The sequence below is a fragment of the Arvicanthis niloticus genome, chromosome 12, assembly GCF_011762505.2.
Source record: "Arvicanthis niloticus isolate mArvNil1 chromosome 12, mArvNil1.pat.X, whole genome shotgun sequence".
Taxonomy (NCBI): Eukaryota; Metazoa; Chordata; class Mammalia; order Rodentia; family Muridae; genus Arvicanthis; species Arvicanthis niloticus.
The window spans coordinates 58,439,052-58,460,337 of NC_047669.1; the positions used below are offsets into that span (position 1 = coordinate 58,439,052).

The 21,286-nt window shown below is 38.8% G+C and overlaps 1 protein-coding gene and 1 long non-coding RNA gene across 2 annotated transcripts in view; one reads left to right on the forward strand and one right to left on the reverse strand.

Moving 5' to 3' along the window:
- Positions 1–1,802: 1,802 nt before the first annotated feature.
- On the reverse strand, positions 1,803–11,827 carry Hspa13 (heat shock protein family A (Hsp70) member 13). The gene is made up of 5 exons (XM_034515516.2): positions 11,490–11,827; positions 9,675–10,015; positions 5,753–5,966; positions 4,347–4,514; positions 1,803–3,244 (listed from the first exon to the last, which is right to left on the reverse strand). Exons 1-5 carry the CDS (start codon positions 11,668–11,670, stop codon positions 2,577–2,579), a joined length of 1,572 nt encoding a protein of 523 aa, XP_034371407.1. The 5' UTR covers positions 11,671–11,827; the 3' UTR covers positions 1,803–2,576.
- A 48-nt stretch (positions 11,828–11,875) lies between these two features.
- LOC143444076 (uncharacterized) overlaps positions 11,876–21,286 on the forward strand; it is a 36,961-nt gene continuing 27,550 nt past the window's right edge. Inside the window, exon 1 of the long non-coding RNA XR_013113618.1 lies at positions 11,876–11,966. This is a non-coding gene — a long non-coding RNA (uncharacterized LOC143444076). The remainder of the gene's footprint in view (positions 11,967–21,286) is intronic.

Consider the following 21,286-nt stretch of genomic DNA (forward strand, 5'->3'; position numbering starts at 1 on the left):
CAATTGAAAGATGACAGTTGGGGGTATGCAGACTCATCAACTGTGTGAATCAAGTCAGCACTTGACTCCCACTGGTTACAAGCCATAGCTTGTTAATCAGAGTTCTAAAGAAACTGTTCACATAACTAGCTCTTCTAAATTAGAACTATGCAGAAAACGTAGCAGAAATGCCAGGAGACATATAGGATGCAGGAAGATGTGACACTTCTGAATGTAGACCACCTGATAGTGAATGTTGTAAGCATCACATCAGTTCTCTCTCTCTCTTTGTATTTATATACATCAAAAATATACTCCAAGCTACTCATGGGTGGAAAATAAAGTATACAATTTAAAAGCAAAACTGCAAACAGTATGCGTTTACAATAAAATTTGAATTACTTGTACACACATATTTAAGAGGCACAATCTGATCTATACAGTAACTGTCATACTGAATTCATATTATACACAGTGGTATCTGATAAGTGGTTTGAGTGAAAACACAGTACCAAAACATTGATACAAAATAAATTATATATTACTTAGTATTTTTAAAGTTACAAACTTAAAAAAACTTTAGCCAAATATACAACTAAAAAGCACATTTTATGAAAAACAATCTGATTCTAACAAATGGCCCATTTCAGGATTCATTTGTACCTTTTAAATAAACTATACTGGTGTCAGGATTAGGTACACATGACTCTACCTTATGATTGAAGACAATTTCCTTCATGTTTTTAACATTGAAACTACTAGAGAAGAGGATGCTAACTACTCAGCCCCACCTCCAACACTACCATTCTGTTTTTTCATAAAAATTATTTACCTTCCCATTTTAGTATTATTTATCTGCTCCATTCTGCAAATTGTTTTTGTTCATGTTTTGAGTTCTGTCAGATATCTGCTAAATTCAAGTTTGCTGTTTATAATCCTAAATGGCCTACGTGAGAATTCAAAGCACACATGGAGACTGTAGCACATTTGAGACTTAAATACTCAAGTCTCAAACATGTTCACAGATGTTTTTCAAACTAAAATCAAAGATTCACAGTCTTGAGGATTTTCAGAATGCTGTGAAGGGCTCATCTTTGGCATTTCTCCATTAGTTCTAAAATAAAGCATGGCAGTTTATGTTTTTTCTATCTACCTAATGCACATGCTTTGATACATGAAAATGACTTGTTTAACTGCAATTTCACTACTGAGCAAAAAAATATTTTTTATAAAGCTGAAAAAAAAAAAAAAAAAACCCAAACCAAAACAAAAACAACAACAACAACAAAAAACCCAAAACCCAACACCTTTCAGCATTACACTCTGGGAAGATGAAGTGATTAATCTTATTCAAAGTTTTAGTTCTCTTCTTCAGTTATTACAACACTGATAAACAGAATATAGTTTATATGAATTGATAGCCAGGATATAATTCTTGTACTAAAGAAAAAAAAAAAAAACCCAAAAAATCCCACCCTGACATATATCTTCCAATGACATGGCCATCACAAAATCAACATACAGTATTTTCTTCACTGGTCCTTGCTTGTTCTTCTTCCCCCACCTCTCCCCCCACCACCCTGAATCTCATTTTTTGAGATAGGGACAGGATCTGAGTTGCCTAAGTTGGTCTAGAACTTCCTAAGTAGCTCAGATAGGCCTTGAACTTGTTGTAAGCCCCTTGCCTCAGTTTCTAGAGTAGCTGGATTATAGTCTTACACTTCTAGGTTTGGCCCTGGGAAAAGGGGAAACAGCATAACCAAAACCAAAGAGCTGCTACAAATATTTGATCTATGCTATGGTCTTAGATAGCAAAACAGTCAGAGAGTAATACAGCTTTATTGTGACATCAACACGTTGAAAAGGCAACTGATAATTCTCTAGTGTCCTCTTATTCTTACAAAGCAGAAGTGTGAAAATATAAGCAGAAAATGACAGCCTGAAGATAAAAGGACTAGAGTAGAGTATAAACTGGGCATGTCTACTATCTGGCAGAAAGAAATTTGAATAAATCTTTAGCTATTTTGGGAAGAAAAACTGATCTTTCAAATATGTTAAAATCTGTAGATTAGGAGAATGTAACATGTAAAAAGACAGTGGATTTCTGAAAGTACAAATTTCATGGCAGTTGATGAATACTCTCTATACAGTTTAATAATACTGCTATCTCCCAGCCATCGTATATACCTGACACAACAGTCCTTCAAGTATAGACTGAATTAAGAGTTGTATGTGACAACCAAATAAAGAAGTTATCAGCCCCTACTAATAAAATTCAGTAAGAACCTGGGCCTCAGAGTTGGCACTGAAGTTTCCAGACTAGTAAGTGTGAATGGCCACCTACTTCCAGAATCCAGGAAAGTTTTAATAAACTCTGTTACTTTAAAAATACTGATTTTTTTTTTTTTTTTTTACAAACTCAAACAAGACTCATCTGGTCATATTCGATTCTAAAACAAAACACTATGTAAAGCTGTCCTGTATAAATGTCCTCTGAAGGAATCTGAGTTACTTCATGGACTTCTTTTCTGGAGGAGGTTCTCATGGAAATCATTAACACCTCTAGACAAGATCAGTTTGCAGCACTGCCTCAGAGGTCAGTTGAAGTTGGTTTTCTGTAAATGCTTATTGGGAATTTCTAAAGCACTAACTTGGAGAGGCCAGGAGCCCCCATCAATCCCAGCTTGAATGGCCACTCCAGTCACCACTGCCAGGTCAGGGTCTACAGATGTGTTTGGGTCCTTTCCAAAGAACTCCTGAATAACTTGGCGGATCCGAGGAATACGAGTAGAACCCCCAACTAGAACCACCTCGTCAATTTCAGTCTTGTCTAAGTGGCCTTCTTTTAATACTTGCTGAATGGGTACAAGTATTTTCTGAAAGAGATCCTCATTGAGTGCATCAAAGAGCTTGCGGGATATTTCCGTCTCAAATAAAACCTGACTTTTTCCACTCTTGCTTCCAGAAAGGCCATGTCTAAGCACTCTGTTCACATGGTGACCATCCCCTGGGGTTAGCTGGTCTTGTGGCAGTTCAGAGTCACCATTCTGAGGATTCTGGCTGTCCTTTTCCTCTATAGTGAGTAAAACTGATACCTGGGCAGACTGATGTAGTGTCAAGTTTAGCTTGACCATTTCCACCGCTTGTCTTAATCTGTGGATTTCCTCTTTCCTGGAAGGAAGAAAGCCGTACGTTTGATAGATCTCTTTATATAAATACTGAAGCAGCCTCTGATTGAAGTCTTGTCCTCCAAGTTTGTTGTTTCCTAAAAAAAAAAAAAAAAAAAATTAAAAATTTTATGTCATACATATATGCACATAAATATAAACCCTGTATGTTAAGGTATTCTAAGGATAACAAATCCTGTAATATAGTAAGATTTTATTAATGTAACTATTGACAGGAAAAGACCTATGTTAAAGCCATTTTAACTTAAATGGTAAGGGCAGATGGTTACTTACTTCCAGATTCTAGAAACTGTCTTATCTCAACTATTATTATTATTATTATTATTATTATTATTATTATTTCTATTTCTAACTTCTACTATTGATAATCAGTGCCTAGCAAGGTTAGAAATTCTAAATGATCTAGAAGCGGGTATCTCAATTACATGAAGTAATTTCTGACAAACACAAAAGAATGAAGTCAGCATCATTTGAAACACTACCTCATTTTCTCAACAGAAGAAAGTAATTTTTATGATTAACATGTCCCAATAAATATATTATCTTATCTCACTGTTAATGATTAAAATCTTAATTGAAATAGTTCTATAGGAAGAAAATCATGGAATATAAACTCAAAGTATGTATTTTGGCTCTAAGGAATTTGGTTAAGAGTGAATATATGTATACGTGTGTGTGTGTGTGTGTGTATAAGTGTGCACACACACACACACACATATATATACACACACACACACACACACACACACACACATGTTAGAATGCTTGTATAGGTCAATAAGCACCCTTATATTTTTAACCTAAAAAAGCAGAAAGCAAAAAATCTTAAAAAGAGATTGAAAGTAAATGATCTTATTTCTTCAGTGATGCTAAAGTTGTGTTTCTTAGGACATTCTCATCATGAAACATAAAACAGATGAAATAACTGAACGTCTTCATTTTGACATTTTCCCTGATCTTCCCTTTAACCATCATCAGGAAAGCTCTAAAGGAACTAACTTATTTGACTTACAGGAAGTCCAGCCATCTTATTTTGACAGTTAACTTTGATATGTACATAGATAGAAGCAACAATATACAGAAAATCACAAAATATTCTGAAAACAAAACCAACATCCTACATGCTAGGAATACTGAGGAAAATGCGCCTGAACCTCTTTAATTCTGCACTTTTCTTACCAGACATTGCTCGTGTTAGAAACATCCCTCCTTGTTTATTCAGTAATGACACGTCAAGAGTTCCTCCTCCCAAGTCTATGACCAACACGTAGAAGACATCAACCTTGTGGAGACCATAGGCCATCGCTGCTGCTGTAGGTTCATTTATCACCCTCAAGATCTTCAGTCCTGAAAGAACACGGGAGGAAACAGTTTCTACTCAACTTGTAATAACAACGTGCTTGTTCCTTCTTTAACGTGAATTTCACCCAGCAGTAATGAAAGCAGTTGGAAAAATCCATTAGTATGAAAAATGCAAGTTCTTTTCACTGATATAACTAAAATTATTCTAAAAGAATACACCATAACAAAAGAAAACCTTAAGTTTAGTATCTTGATGTTTTATTAACAATTGAAAAACATCTCTTCCAGCCTTTTCTAATATTGATAACCTACTTGGAAATACATAGTTGTGGAAATGCGGTAGGCTGATCTTGTGTAAAAGACCACGTTACCTTGAGTAAGATTCCTGCTTTGAACTAACTTCTCCAGGTAGAGTGGTGTACAAGATGTGAGATTATACCTCAGGAGCCACACCAGCATTTGAAACTGAGGATTCTCCCATGGACTATGTTGCCCTTCCTTTGGTTATCAATCTTCTTGCTCTGTTCTGTCACCTGCAGGGAGTCACTGTTTCCGGGAGGCATACCTAATCATTCTATAAGCCACCCCTAGCTCTGACACGCTGTGGACCTCCATGCTTCCACTCAAGCTACTTTCTGATAATGGCTATACCAGCAGCTCTGAACAAGAGGTGACAGATCATCCCCTTGAAGTAAATGGTACGAAGGACACTGCTGGTGGCTCTCCACGAGGAGGGCCAGACAGCTGCTATTACTGCAGACGAGAATAAGTATAGGAAGTTCCCATAGTAAAATGTTACATGTTATGTGCACAGTACGTTTATTCCATGCTTCTATCTAGTTGGATATAGCACCACAAAAGCCAGATTTATATAGAACAGGTTACATCCTTTTCACTTTGGAAAATCTGGAAACACTTCACCTGAACAACGAAGAGATCATATCTTTCATCTGAAGTACAGTAGTGCTCACGTTCTCTCCCACTCTTTGTCATATGCCTGATGAGCTCAACTTTTTTTTTTCTAACATGCTTTGAGGACGGTTGTGTCCTGGAGGACTGAACCTAGGCTGGGCCTGACGTGCTCGAGAGAAGCAATTTATCAGAGTTTCAGCCCCAGCCCTCCACTGCTTTTTCTCCCTAATATAAGCATTTAATGTTGTACCAGAGTTCATAATTATTATTGCAAATCTACATAAACAGAAATCTAACTCATCTGCCATATAGTTTTTATGCCTATAGGTGATTTACAGAAGACTTTGCACGTCAGTCAGGGGTGCTATTACCAGCCAGGTTGGCAGCTTGGATGGTTGAATTTCTTTGTTGTAGGTCAAACTCTGCTGGCACAGAGATGACAGCATTGGTGACCGGCATGCCGAGGTATTCCTCTGCCATCGCCTTTAGCTTCAGCAGCAGTCGAGAGCCCACATACTCTGGAGAAACGATGATACTTTCGTTACTTGTCACAGAAAACTCAGCCATTCCATTTTTGTGTAAAACCTGTGAATAAGATTGGAAAAGCAGGAATGTAAAGATATGTATGTATACACAAAATTCCAATTACTTTGACATGTACATATTGGATTGACTCAACAAAAACCTTTAAAAATTAAAAAAAAAAAAAACCTCACTATCATCTATCTGTTCAGTACCCTTTTCAAGACTAGAATTCACTGAATGTGATACTTAAAAAGTTATAAAATAAATCTATCTTACAGATTTCAGTAATAGCCAACAATTTAACAGAAGCCTAGAATATTCACAGTACATACTCACAGGAAGAATGAATTGCAACACTCAGGAGACTCCTTTTATTGTGAGCTCTATGTTTCAAGACCCTCAGTGGACAACTTTTCACTTAGACAAAGCACTTTACAGCTTCTCATCAACATACACAAGCAGCCATCACCACTAATACTGCATTTTGGGGCCATTCCTTTGTAGTATTGTCCTAATGACAGCACTGTAGTGCCTGCTACACATGATACCCAGGCCGGCTGCTGAGTGAGTAAAGCCGAGAGAATAGAGTGAACAATGGGAGGGTCCACAGGCTGGGGAAGACTGGGAAGCACAGTGAAGGATATCTTCATGCTCCTCCTAAACAACCTACATATTGGTCATTTATGGGAGTTTGCACTTTATATGTATGGCCATTGAGAACCGGTAATTAAAATCACGGCAAGAAAATGACAGAAACTCAAATCATAAAGGAGTCAACACTTTATTCAGTAAGCCATGATGGTACAACTACCTAGTGCGTCTAGTGCATGTAGACTCAGTAGAGCACTTCATAACTTAGAAGAAAAGTCCCATACAGGATAAGCAAAAAACAAAGATTAAGTGTTTTTTAAAAAGCCACTGAAAAATAAATGCATAAAAGCATTAAGATGGAAAACCAAAAGAAAGAAAAAAAAAAAAACAAGCCAGTGCAAAGGGTCAAAGTTCATACTAATTACTATAGGAATCAAAGCCACTTTTCTATAATTGAGATTTCATGAATGCCTACTTTGAAAGGAACAACAAATTATACACCATAGAGATGATAAGGTAAAAAAAAAAAAAAGAAAATAACAAAAACACATTAAAAAAAACTTTAGTCATTAAAGAAAAGAGAAAAATGTCAAATCAGGACAAACAAGAAGAAATGCAGAGACAATCAGGTCTTTGTGAGTTCTAGGCCAGCCAAGTCTACAAATTTTGTTCCTGAATTAAACAATCAATCAACCAACAGAATTTGTAAAAGAATGAAAAAAATACCACTAAATATAACTCCTGGAAAGAAAATAAAAGACATTTAATACAAAATGGCATTTTTCACTTGTGGATTGTTGAACATAAAATAAACTGGACCAGGTGGCACAGGCTGACTTGCTCAAGAGGCTGACGCTTTACGGTTCAGTGACTGCCTGGGCTATGGAGCCAGACTTAGCTCAATAAGTAAAGAAAACCATACTACCTGCTAAAGATACAGATATTCCCAAAAGCAAATGTTAAGAGCATGTAGCCTTTCTGATCTGGGAATATAAATAAAATTCCTTAAAAACACAAATCAAAATGACTTTGAGATTCCACCTTATATCAATCAGAATGGCTAACATCAAAATCTCAAGTGACAGCAGATGCTGGCAAGGATATGGAGAAAGAGGAACACTCCTCCATAGCTGGTGGGATTGCAAGCTGGTACTACCACTCTGAAATCAATCTTTAAAAAATTGGAAATAGCTCTACCTGAAGATCCAGCTATACCACTTTTGGGCATATACCCAAAAGATGCTCCAACATATAACAGGGACACGTAGTCCACTATACTCACAGAAGCTTTATTTATAATAACCAGAAGCTGGAAACAACCCAGACGTCCTTCAACATAGGAATGGATGCAGAAAATGTGGTATATTTACACAATGGAATACTACACAACTATTAAAAACAAGGACATCATTAACTTTGCAGGCAAATGGATGGAACTAGAAAATATCATCCTGAGTGAAGTAAGCCAGACCCAAAAGAACATGAATGGTATGTACTCACGGGTAAGTGGACATTAGTCAAAAAGTACAGTATACTCAGGATATAACCCACAGACTATAAAAAGTTTAACAATCAGGAAGGCCCAAGTGAGGATGCTTCAATCTCACTTAGAAGGGTAATAAAATAATCATGGGAGGCAGAGGGAGGGAGAGAACTGGGTGGGAGAGGGAAGGGGACAGGTAAAGGGCAACAGGATCAGTGGTGTGTGTGTGGAGGAGACAGAGAAGCCCAGAGGACCAAAAGAATGAATGGAATTATGCAGCCTTTGGGGTGAGAGTGAGTGAGGGAACCCTCTAGAAAGTCTCAGAAACCTGGGAGGTAAGAGACTTTCAGGACTCAATGGGAGGGACCTCAGCCAAAATGCCCACCAGTGGAGAAAGGGAACTTGAAGGATTCCCTCTAGTAGAAAGACAGGGCCACAAGTGGCGGGACAGGGTTACTAATCCAGTCAAAATTTCTGCCCCAAACTGTTCCTGTCTAAAAGAATTGCAGGGCCAAAAATGGAGGAGACTCTGAAGAAAAGGCTCTCCAGTGACTGGCCCAATTCGGGATTATCTCATGGGGGCCACCAAGGCCTGACACTATTACTGATGCTATGATGTGCTTACAGACAGGAGCCTAACATGGCTGCCCTCTGCCCTACTAGCAGCTGAAAGTCAGATGCAGATACTTACAGGCAACCAAAGGACTGAAGTCAGGGACCCCTATGGAGGAATTACGGAAAGGACTGAAGAAGCTGAAGGGGAGGGCAACCCCATAGGAAGACCAGAAGTTTCAACTAACCTGGACCCCTGGGAGCTCCTAGAGACTGAGCCCCCAGCAAGGACGCATACATGAGGTAGTATGAGGCCCCAGTGGCACACATATAATAAAACATTGCTTGGTCTGTCGTCAGTGGGAGAAGATGTGCCTAATCCTCAAGAAGGCCTCAGGGAAGGAGGATACCCAGTGGGGAGGGGAGCACCCTCTTGGAGGCAAGGGGGAGGGGTAATGGGTTGAGAAACTGTGGGAGGGGGAATCTGAAGGGGGGACAATAGCTGGAACATAAATAAATAAAATGATTTTTAAAAACCCACACATATACATTCAACTCAAAATTATACAACATAGGCAATTTCCGACAAAGATATATGTATATAAATGTGTATGTGTATATATACATATTGAACTTCAAAAATTAATGTGAAACTAGCAAAATATAAGAGATAGTTTTGAGATAGATTAATTATGTAAGAAAATAGCAGTTCAGCTATTAAAGCTAGTGAGGTGCATGTTCTAAATGTGTGTGACATACTGAGGCACTTCAAACAAGCCAGAGAACATGAAAGTAACTGTATAAATATTGTATGCATACAAAAATGTACATCCACAGAGAATATCTATTCACAGTATATGGGGCTTCAGCATCCTTCCTAAAATATCTTAAAAGAACTAACTGGAGCCTGTGATGAGGGTGGAATGAGTGCACAGTGAGGCCCCATTTCCAGACCAGGTAGCACCAGGAAGCCACTGAACTGATTCACCCTGCAGCTGCTGTGCAATTTCTTACTTGAGAGAATACAACTCCCTGACATATAAAGCCAGCATGGATGCAATGATTCCAATGGTGAAGCCAAAGCATGAATGGAAATGGTGCAGTTAAATTAAATGGACACAGATTTTAGATGAATTTCATACCTTAAACGGGTATCTGCCAACCTCAGCCTCCAGCTCCTCGGGGGTGAAGATCTTACCTATGAACCTTTTAGCATCGTATATGGTGTTTTGGGGATTTGAATCTGCCAGCTCCAGGCTTTCGTAGCCCACATACACATCGCCATCAGTGAAGGACACCATACTGGGGATGCTGATGTGCCCGTTTTCATCTGGAATCACCTTTACTTTTCCAGTCCCAGGAAAAAATACACCAACCGAACAGTAGGTGGTACCCAGGTCAATGCCAATCACTTTTGGAGTAGGCAGTGGTAAATACTGTTGTGCCAGGTAGCCAGCCAACAGGAGAGTCAAAACAGCTGAACCTGAAAAAAGTAAAAACCATGTTTTTATGACGCTACTACCATATACAGTACCTATAGCAACATCCCCTTAATAACACTTTTGAAACAAAGCATAACATGTTTTACTTTATAGAATTAATAACTACTTCTTTTGGACATCAAGTGTTTAACATTCCACTTGGCTACAATTAAAAACAAAGGAGAAAAAAAAATCCTCCAAAACCAAAAGCCCTCACAACTGTATTTTTGTATAATTCATTACATGAGGATGAAGGAATAAAATGTAGGTATTTAAGTAACAATTATGCTGTGGTTGAATGAAAGCATCACAACTGTGAGCAAAAGCTGACACAATCCAGTTTTCTTATCTCATTGCTTTAGACTGATAGCTTCATAAAGTTTTACCAGTCATTACTAAAATGAAATGCCATTATAAAATTCTCACACACAAAAAAGCTTTGTCTCGCAGCGAAAGCTTTGGTATGTAAGACTCACCTCTTTGATTATCATCTTTACGTATTCAAAAGGGTCAAATACATAAGTTGGATGTGCTGATCTGAAAACTGCTTAGGTGTTACTGTTACCTCATAGCAGAGTCCCAGAAGAGTTTTTGCATATTTAAGCATGATTAAGGATATACCTCTCAAAGAGGTAGTAGTTAGGGAAGAAATAGACCAGTGTTAACCCTGATAGCAACAATATGTAAGCTTCCCGACGGCAAATTCTATTCACCATTGTATGGCTCACCAAGAGCAGAGGCTCCGCAAATATCAAAGGGAAACGATCATATATAAACATCATGCATATTGTACACAATCGCGAATAAGGATATCACTTTGAGTTTAGAATTAATATCTCACTTGGTTTCACTAGTCTGTGTTATACACCTGTTCCCACTCATCCATGCTGCAAACCCAGAATGTCAGTGTGCAGTGCTTTTGGCAATTGTTAGCTCCTTCAAATCAATGCCTGGCGCATTAAAGCAGATCAAGAACCTATCCACTTGTCTTTTCCAACCTACAGACGAATCTCAAAAGCGTCTCATCACGTTTTGCCAAGGGAATGTGATTCCCAAACGGTAGGTTCGAAGGAGAACCCAGCTACAAATGAACAAGGACCAGAATCCCTCCCAATTCGGCATCCCAAGTGAAGCCAAGAGTCTTCATCTCGAGATCCCCTTCTTATTCACAGTGGGTTCTAGCACAGAGAACCGATTTCAGCTACCAATTCAAAACCGCGGTCTTTTGCATTCCTAGGCCCTCATCCCTCAGACCTGTGGCTGGTGGCAGGACCCCCAAGAAGCCTCCAGCAGCCAGACCCCGGCTCCAGGCGCCCCGCCCCCACCAGCTCCAAACAGCCTTAGCCCCCTTTGCAGGTTCCCTTCGGCTGCGTGACCTGTGATTCAGAGAGTGACACAACCAACCACTGCCCACTCAGACCACTTAAAACCGCCTCATCGACTGCCATAGCAGCAGGGACCCCCTGAGATACTGACCTAAGATTGTCATCTCTCCGGCCATCAGTCCCGCCGAACAAGCAGAAGGATGACTGTACCGACGGGAGGCACCACCCCCTACCGCCGGCTGGCCCGCAGCCTCCTGGGAAATGTAGTCCGTCGTCTCCGAGGTAGACGGAGGAACTACGACTCCCACCACAGCAAAGACTCCATCTACCATGAGGCTGCGGGGCGGATTCCACTCAGGCCAGTGAGGAAAGACTCGGCCTCCCCACGCATGAAGGCCCAACAAACCGGCTTTGTTGTGGGAGCAGCCTCTGGGAAAGCCCAGAGTTTGTCATTCATGAAACCCTAAAAGCCGCGAGCCTACTTGCCGTAAAAAAAAAAAAAAAAAAAAAAAAAAAAAAAAACAGTTTCCGTAGCCCCGCCTCACCGCGTTGTATTGTGGGAGCTGCAGTTCTGGACTGTCCAGAGCTTGGAAGGCGTAAGGAGGATAAAACCAATTAAGAATCTGAGGTGGGTTGCGTTGCGAGGCTGGCGCGGGATTCAAACTTCCTTTTTTATTTTTATTTATTTATTTATTTATTTATTTATTTATTTATTTATTTATTTATTTATTTTTGTTCTTTATTTTGTTTCGTTGTTCAGCCTCCTTTTTAAGGCTGTGCCTTTGGTCGAAATCAATATTCTAGATAGACTTCTCCTAAGCCCTCCAAAGTCCCCTTTGCATTCCGCAATGGGGCAGCCCTACAGGCGTTCCGTCTGGTGTGCTTGCTCTTTGATTTGTAAACATCTCTGCAATCCTTACAAGCATCACCAGCCCGGTGCTGTTAAAATTATTTCACAGACTCCTTAGGAATGAGGTTTATCCAAGACGGTACGGTTTATCCAAGATATATTTAAATCTAATACTAACATTCAAATATGTTGTTACAGACAAATATGAAACAATACACTCTACTTTTCGTGTTAATTATGTCACGAATGCCCAGAATTGTCTTCCTGGACAGCTCACTTCACATGTGTTGACGATCCTATTTCTCCTTGCTGCTATGAAATACGTTAGTAAAGCAATCCGAGGAAGACAAGATTTATTTTGGCTCAAAGTTCAATGGTACAGTTGGTCATAGAAAGGAAGTCGTGGAGGCAAGACCTTTGGCCAGCAGTTCCCAATGCATCCAGTCAGGAAGCAGAGAGAAGAAATGCAGGCCTTTAACCTGCTGGATGGAATAGTAGCGCCCATAGTTAGGCGAAGTCTTTTTATCTCAATTAATCAGGTCAGGTCAGAAACTCCCTCATACACATACCCGGAAGTTTACTTCCATGATGATTCTGAATCCCAGCAAGTTGAAAAGATTAATTACAATTATTGAGGATACTTATGCTTTTTAGGATATAAAACCTGTTTTTTTTTTTTCTCACTGTTTAACATTTGATATGACTTAAGGACTCTGAACGTGACTTTACTATTACTATTGGGAAAGTTCAGGAACATTTAAGGTCCTAGAAACTTTAATCAGCTTCTCTTTCTGTGACACAAATCAAGTAGTCCCAACTGACAACAGGTCTACTAGTTGTGGGAATAAGCCTCTACTGGCTTTCTACTTGTGTAAAATCTTGTATCTATTATCTTTCTAGCTATCTACATACTTTATGACATATTGGTCTATATCTATCTGTCATCTATCTACCTATCTACAGATAGATTATCACACATACATATATAATGATTTTAAATCTGAATTATGGCTAATGAAAACCCATTATGATACACTTTTGTGTTTTTAAATACCTTCTTATGTGAAATATGAAAAGCATGTGAATATCTGACTATTAATTACCAAACTTCTTACGAAGACTGAAGAAGCATAATTCAAACATCCAGTGGATGATTTCTTATGGATAATGATAATTTGAATAAATATTATTGAACAGTTACTGTGTGTTTAGCACAATGGTAGCCACTGACAACAATAAAGAAAAGAGAAAAGGTAAATTCAGAAATTTAATTTAGCATTCTGTGAGCCATAAGAATAGTATGAACACTGGGGAGGAAAAAGATGTGAGAAAGCCTATATAGATTTACCTTGAAGAGAAGTTCCAGTATTTGATAGGTTTTTTGGTATTTTGTTTTGTTTTTGAAATGTGAGAGTCAAAGTGTAAATTGATGGGAAGATACGATATGAAGTAGCCAGGTGTTAGTAATCTAGCTAAAAGGAGCCCACTTACCAACAGTATAGAAGCAGCCAGGCATTAGATTCATCAGCAATGGTGCCAGTATCAAGAGGATCAGGGATTTAAGCACTGCTCATTACAATTCCCTCTGCCCACCATGCTGTTGTCTTTTGAACGAGAAATGTCTCCTACTGGCTCATGTAGTAAGACACTTGGTACCTAGCTGTTGCTGCTGTTTGGGGAAGTTAGGGCAGTTTCAGGACATGGAGACTTTTTGGAGGAAGTCCATCACTGGGAAGCAGGCTTTCAGAGTTTGTAGCTTGACTGCACTTAGTATGGTCGTTTAGCTTCCTGCACTGGTGGCCTGTTGCCCTGTCTTTCCTGCCAATACGAATATCTAGCCTTCCGGAACTGTAAGCCAATGTAAAGGTTTTCTTGAGTTGCTGGGGTGGTTTGAGGTTAAAGCTGTAAGCCCTCAGGTACTCTGACATTGTTCTTCACTGGACTGTCTTGGATTCTAAGCTTCTGAAACAGTAAGCGAAAGTAAACACTTTCTTTTATAGGTTGCCTTAGTTAGGGTTTCATCACAGCAATAGAAAAGTAGCTAAGATACTCCCTTTCTGTCTACCATTTTAATCACAGCAATAAATTGGTAGCTAGTATATACCCTTTCCTTTTGCAGTTTTCATTTAATATGCAACCATAAACACCATCATCTCAGAGTAGGAAAGTCTTACTCTCCAAAAGGAATATAGCATGCCATACACAGGTTATTTTCATTGTTTGTTACTGCCTTAACAAAGTGTCTTAAAACTCATTGTATTATTGTACAATTCCGTAGGTCAGAAATTTGGTATATGTTTTCCTGGATCATAGTTCTGCAATGATGCTACTCTTATTTTAAATCATACAGTTGTAGGTACTTTTGTTATATGTCACGCTATTTTTCCTCCTGGCCCCAAGCTCCCAGAAACCACCTGGCCCTACTACATTTGTTAAAGAAAATGTTTTATTGTTTTTGAGGGTTTTTTTTATTTTAACAGAAAAGAGAAATGTTATTGTTAGTAGGATCATTTCAATGAAGATAATCTACAGTAATAACATGCAATATATATATATATATATATATATATATATATATATATATACAAATTAGCTGTCCTTTTCCTAAAACTTACCTTCAGCAGCATTTCAGACACTATAAGCTTATTTCAGTGCTGTCTACTTGAAGGATTTCAAGACTAAGCAATGCGTTGTTTTATTCACAAAGATGATGAGCTCAGAGACCCAATGAAATAGACTGATGTCCTAGGTTTATTCTTTTATTGATGAGGATTTTTTTCTTCTAAATTTTAGGACATCTGAAAATATTTTCTCTATATAGCCTATTGTAGAAAGTATAGACTTCACAATAAAGAAAACTCTGAAACTAACCAGCTTCTCTTTGTCTTCTATTTTCTTAATTTTCCTCTGGCACAGATAGATGTAGCATATCTATATATTTTATCAGCAGAAATGTGCTTAGAACATATATAATACATATTTTCCTGTAGTTTATAACAATTTTTACACATTATTTATATATTCAAATTACAGATTTAGTAGAATATTATAATGTAAGACTAATTTTTAGCTTTCTTCTCGATATTTAACTAGTCCATTAGTATTTATTGATTAATATTTCTTTCTTATTAGTCTAATAGTTTATTTTGGTTTTGATTCCTTTAATAATTTTTGGTTGTTTTCTTTTCGCTTTTTTGTTTGTTTGGTCTTTTGTTTTGTCTATTTTATGTCTTGTTTTAAAAACAATGTTACTCACTTATCTAGTCACTCCTATGATCCGCCTAGTAGAGCAACTATTACAAGTGTGAAAATCCACAACCAAATTCTCACTGATTGATTTTAATTACCTTTTGAGATTATAATATAATTACATCATTTTTCTTTTTCCCTTGCCTCCTTCCAAAGTTTCCCACAGCCTCCTCCTTATTATCTTTCAAATTCATAAATATTTTTCATTAATTGTTGTAATATACATACGTGAGTGTGTTCCTAAATACATAAATACAATATGTCCAGCTGTACAATGTTACTTGTATGTATTTGTTTTAATGCTGTATATGCCATATATATAATTCTGCCCTGTCCTGATGGTACAGGCTTGTAATTTTACCTACTCACAAGTCGAAGTGGTAAGATTAGGAATTTGAGACGAAGTTGGCTACACAGAGTGAATTCAAAGTCATCGCACACAACTTAGTAGGATTCTGTCAAAAAATAAACATGAAAGAGGGATGTAACACCCTGGTAAGATGCCTCGCTCACATGTAGAATCCTCTAGGTTCACTTCCTAGTATAATAAGTAACCTAACAGACAAAACCACACACTGAGGCATATAGATCTTTTCTTGATAGTTGTTTCATTGGATTATTGTGGGTCAGTAACATATTGCTGTATCCTTGGGACTTTATCATAGACACTTATATCTAAATGGACAAAATTACTTAGTTTTTCTTTTAATATTTTTCTACTTTCATCATAATTTTTACACAATTTACAAATCAACTTATTTCCTTTACTTGTAAAATTATTATAATTCCTTTAAAATTTAGACAAAACCATTTATGTTTATGTGTTGATAAGAGGGAAATGGACAGTATGGCAGTAGTGGAATGTCCATCTAGAAAACTGGTATGTTTTGGTTTTTTTTTTTAATGTTAATCAAAGGCTTTATAAGTTTGGAAATGCTCAATAAAAAGATGTCCATACAATCAGAAGTGTAACCCAATACCCAACCTATATATATCAACTATCTTTGACTGGCGAAGACACTCGAACATCTGCCTCCATGTCCCACCCCCTCCCGTCTCTCTTGTCACCTAGCTCCTCATCTCCTTCTCCTCCTCCTCTCCTTACTCCTCCCACCTTAGCTCCTCCTACATATCACCCTCCTGTTAAAATAAAACTTTTCTGTCAAAATACAATTAGAGCATAACTATACCAATTTGTGTCAGTAAGGTGCAAGATAGACCTAATACCCACTCCATCATTTCGTTGACTAACCAGAACCTCTGTCATCCCTCCTAACTAAAAGACTTAGTATTGAACCTGGCTTTTTTCTTGGCTTTAGAATGAATGTCAGCTGAAAACCATCCTTTCAAATCTTTTCTCTCAAAGTAAAAAGCTGGGATTGGCTATGACACTATAAGACTCCAACTGCGTCAGAAATCCAGAATGACTGAATTAACTGAAATTATGGGAGGCACAAAGCATAGCTTCTAAAACTTAACCATTTTATAGAGACCGCTGAACACCTGGAAAGCTCCTATACTACAGAACGTTGGAGCATCTGATCTTCAGCTTTCTGGCCCAGGATCATCTGACAGACCTAGTGATGCAGAATTATTAAGGGCCGATTACTCTGTCTTGGCAGATATAATCAATCGACTATTCTGCAAGTGTATTTTTTTCTGGACAGTAATTTGTCTGTAGATGAAAAAAGGCAATTCTTGCCTAGTAGTTGTCTCACCACAACTGGAGTAACTCCAAAGATGCTCAATTTCTTCTTAGAATACAAGACAGGAAGCTGTCAGGAGCAGACAGGTCTCTATTCAAAATGAACATTAATACAGAAATGTTTGTAATGTCAATTCTGTGGATTTCTGACATTTTGAAAACCAACTATTCATGCAAGACAATCTGGACTGTTGTCTGTTAACTCTTATCCGCTAATTCTAAATAAAATATAGAAAACACCCAAACGAAAAACTCAGAGCCATGAATTTGCTATAGGCCCTTAACTCACAGGCTAACCATCTCAAATCAGTTAGAAAAGTTAAAGAAGGACTGGATCTAAGCCTTGTATTCCTAAATGTGTTATATAGGCACAATGCCTATGAGAGTAACAATATTAATCTCACTTTTATATCAATAGGAAGCTCATACCAATGAAAAGCTTAAGTTTGAAATCAAAGTACATTTTATACCATTTAAGAAATTGTAACTTCATCTTAATAACAATTATACATATTTCTACCAATAGGCCACAGCTATGCAATAAATCCTAGCTAATCCTCCCTGTTCCAACAAAACCACTACTTTTCCCTAGAAAGACAACACAAAATTAACCACCTCAGTCGCCAAGACCAGGGAAAGGGGCGCCGCCTCTTCATTAACTTCTTCAAGTTGATTATGGGCATTGAGATATTAGAAGAGGGGCAGGGGGGAGAGTAAATTGATAAGCATCTGACACTGTGTCTTCACTGCAACCAGCTAAAATTGCAAGACATCAGGGGTTAGAGCAGGTCTGCTCAGCTTGCTTGATGAATAGATACACCTAGGCTGTGTATTCTGCTATATACAATTCTGAAAACAAATTTTAATATCAAGATAATTTTTGTTTGAATTCTGGAATCTAGTCTTCTGGCAGCTTGCCTCTGTCATGTCTAATGCATATAATTCTGGGAGTTATTATGAGGGTGTGCTCCCACCATCCTCCCATTTCAGCCTCCCTGCTCTCAAATTCCCCAATACTAGGGAATTCAAACTTTCAGGCACCAAGTCCCTTCCCTTCCACTGATGCCTAACCCCTTACCCCACCCCCTCTCCTCCAATTACTATGAGGTTGTGCTCCCACCAACCTTTCATTCCTGCCTTCCTGCTCTCAAATTCCCCAACACTAGGGAATTCAAACTTTCAGGCACCAAGGCCGTCCACTTACACTGATTCCTGGCAAGTCCACCCTCAACTACCTATACAGGAAGAGCCAGGAGTCCCTCCCTTTGTGTTTTTGAGCTGAAGGTTTTAGAATGGCTACTCCAGCTTGTTTCTTAGGACCATTTGCTTGAAAAATTGTTTTCCAGCCTTTTATTCTAAGATAGAGTCTGACTTTGTCACTGAGGTGGGTTTCCTGTATGCAGCAAAATGCTGGGTCCTGTTAGCATATGTCTTTTAATTGGGGAATTGAGTCCATTGATGTTAAGAGATATTAAGGAACAATGATTGTTGTTTCCTGTTATTTTTGTTATTAGAGGTGGAATTATCTTTGTGTGGCTATCTTCTTTTGGATTTGTTGGAAGAGGATTACTTTCTTGCTCTTTCTAGGGTATAATTTCCTTCCTTGTATTGGAGCTTTCCCGCTATTATCTTTTGTAATGCTGGGTTTGTGAAAAGGTATTGTGTAAATTTAGTTTTGTCATGGAATATCTTGGTTTCTCCATCAGTGGTAATTGAGAGTTTTGCTGGGTATAGGAGCCTGGGCTGGCATTTGTGTTCTCTTAGAGTCTGTATGACATTTGTCCAGCATCTTCTAACTTTTATAATATCTGGCGAGAAGTCTGGTGTAATTCTGATAGGTCTGCCTTTATATGTTACTTGGCCTTTTTTCCTTACTGCATTTAATATTCTTTCTTTGTTTTGTGCATTTGGTGTTTTGATTATTATGCGACAGGAGGTATTTCTGTTCTGGTCTAGTCTATTTGACATTCTATAGGCTTCTTGTATGTTTATGGGCATCTCGTTCTTTAGATTAGGGAAGTTTTCTTCTATAATTTTGTTGAAGATATTTATTGGCCCTTTAAGTTGAGAATCTTCACTGTCATCTATACCTATTATCCTTAGGTTTGGTCTTCTCATTGTGTTCTGGATTTTCTGGATGTTTTGGGTTAGGAGCTTTTTGTATTTTGTGTTTTCTTTGACAGTTGTGTCAATGTTTTCCATGGTATGTATGTTCTGCACATGAGATTCTCTCTTCAATCTCTTGTATTCTGTTGGTGATGCTTGTGTCTATAACTCCTGATCTCTTTTCTAGGTTTTCTATTTCCAGGGTAGTCTCCTGTTGAGATTTCCTTATTTCTACTTCCATTTTTAGATACTGGACAGTTTTGTTTAATTTCTTCACCTGTTTGGTTTGGTTTCTGCAATTCTTTAAGGGATTTTTGTGTTTCCTCTGTAAGGGTTTCTACCTGTTTACCTGTGTTCTCCTCAAATTCTTTGAGAGTGTTATTTATGTCCTTCCTAATGTCCTCTATCATCATCATTAGAAGTGGTTTTAAATCTGAATCTTGCTTTCCCAGTGATATGAGGAGTTCAGGACTTTCTTGTGTGGGAGAACTAGGTTCTAATAATGCCTAGTTTCTGGGTTGCTGATGCTTATGTTCTTGCGCTTGCCTTTTACCATCTGGATCTCCTTAGTGCTACCTGCCCTATCTCTGACTGGAGCCCTTCTTTCCTATTATCTTGGTTGTGTCAGAACTGTGTTGGGTGGGTGTTACTACTGGGGTTAGAGCTGGGGCTGAAGATCTACTCAGTGCTCAGCCCCAGACCAGAAGCAACCAGTGCTCTGGGCCAGGCACTCCTGGGTCTTAGTGGGTCCCAGTTACTCCCTGTTTGGGGAAGTTATTGCTGTCTCCTTGCCTAAGATACTGCCCGCGTTAGAGCTCCTGGAAGGCCCACTTCCTTTGGATTCTGTGAGACTGGGAGCAGAGCTGCCACCCCTAGATCTGCTCAGTGCTTGGGCCCAGACCAGAAGGCGGTATGTTTCTGTTTTAATGAGGATTTCATTAAACTACTTTTCTTCAATAGATGTACTTCAATAGAAGTACTTTTTCAATAGATGTTACACAATTTGTTAGATTCATTAAGGTTTTCTAACACTTGGGGTACTGCGAATAAGTCTTTTTTGAGGGGTATAGTGAACTTTATTGATGATATTAAAGAGAGTAGGGAGGGCTCCCTAGGCCCCTCCTGTTATTATGGGGGTCTGGGATGGAAATTGTGAGGGAGATGCTCAGTGTTGGTGGCCAAGTTGGGACACGAACTCCTTAGCAACCGAGGGTCTCTCTCTTGCTCTCAGTGTCCTTGCTGGGGTAGATGGTCCAGGGTTTTTTAGTCCTTGGAGGCTATGTAGGCCATGAGGGCCACTATCTGTTATGGTAGCAGTATTCATTGTAATACCAAGAAATGAGCTTTACAGATTTTTCACTAAGAACAATGGTAGCCCCAGCATCAATGGTGGAGGAGTGTGAGTTGCTGTTGAAGTTACAGGAGACAACCTGGTCCTAAGTGTAGCCCAGGATATGCTTTAGTGGGCTCTCAGATGCCTGCTTCATCACCTTCTTGATGTCATAATATTTGGCAGGTTTCAGATCCACAACGAATACATTGGGAGTCAGAAGGCCATGCCAGTGAGCTTCCAATTCAGCTTTGGGATGACCTTGCCCACAGCCTTGGTGGCACCAGTAGATGCAGGGATGATGGGCAGCCTCGTGGCCATCACACAACATATTTTCAGAGGGGCCATCCATAGTCTTCTGAGTGACAGTGATGGCATGGCCCTCAATCATCAGCCCTTTCAAGGATGACTTTGACCAAGGGGGCTAAGCAGTTGGTTGTGCAGGATGCATTGCTGACAGTATTGAGTGAGTAGTCATATTTCTTATGGTTCCAACGCATCACAAACATGGGGGCATTGGCAGAAGGGGTGGAAATGATGACCCTTTTGACCTCACCCTTCAAGTGGGTCCCAGCCTTCTCTATGGTGGTAAAGACACCAGTAGACTCCACGACATACTCAGCACCAGAATCAACAAATTTGATGTTAGCAGGATCTTGCTCCTGGAGGATGGTGATGGGCTTCCCATTGATGATAAGCTTCCCATTC

Bases quoted from the DNA above. Each gene is read 5' to 3' on its own strand.
- Hspa13 (XM_034515516.2), bottom strand. From the start codon at position 11,670: ATGGTAGATGGAGTCTTTGCTGTGGTGGGAGTCGTAGTTCCTCCGTCT. The intron at 4,515-5,752 runs GTAATAGCACCC...GTGTTCTTTCAG, and splicing joins CCAAGCTGCCAACCTGGCTG to GACTGAAGATCTTGAGGGTG. The intron at 3,245-4,346 runs GTAAGAAAAGTG...TTTTTTTTTTAG, and splicing joins TCTAACACGAGCAATGTCTG to GAAACAACAAACTTGGAGGA.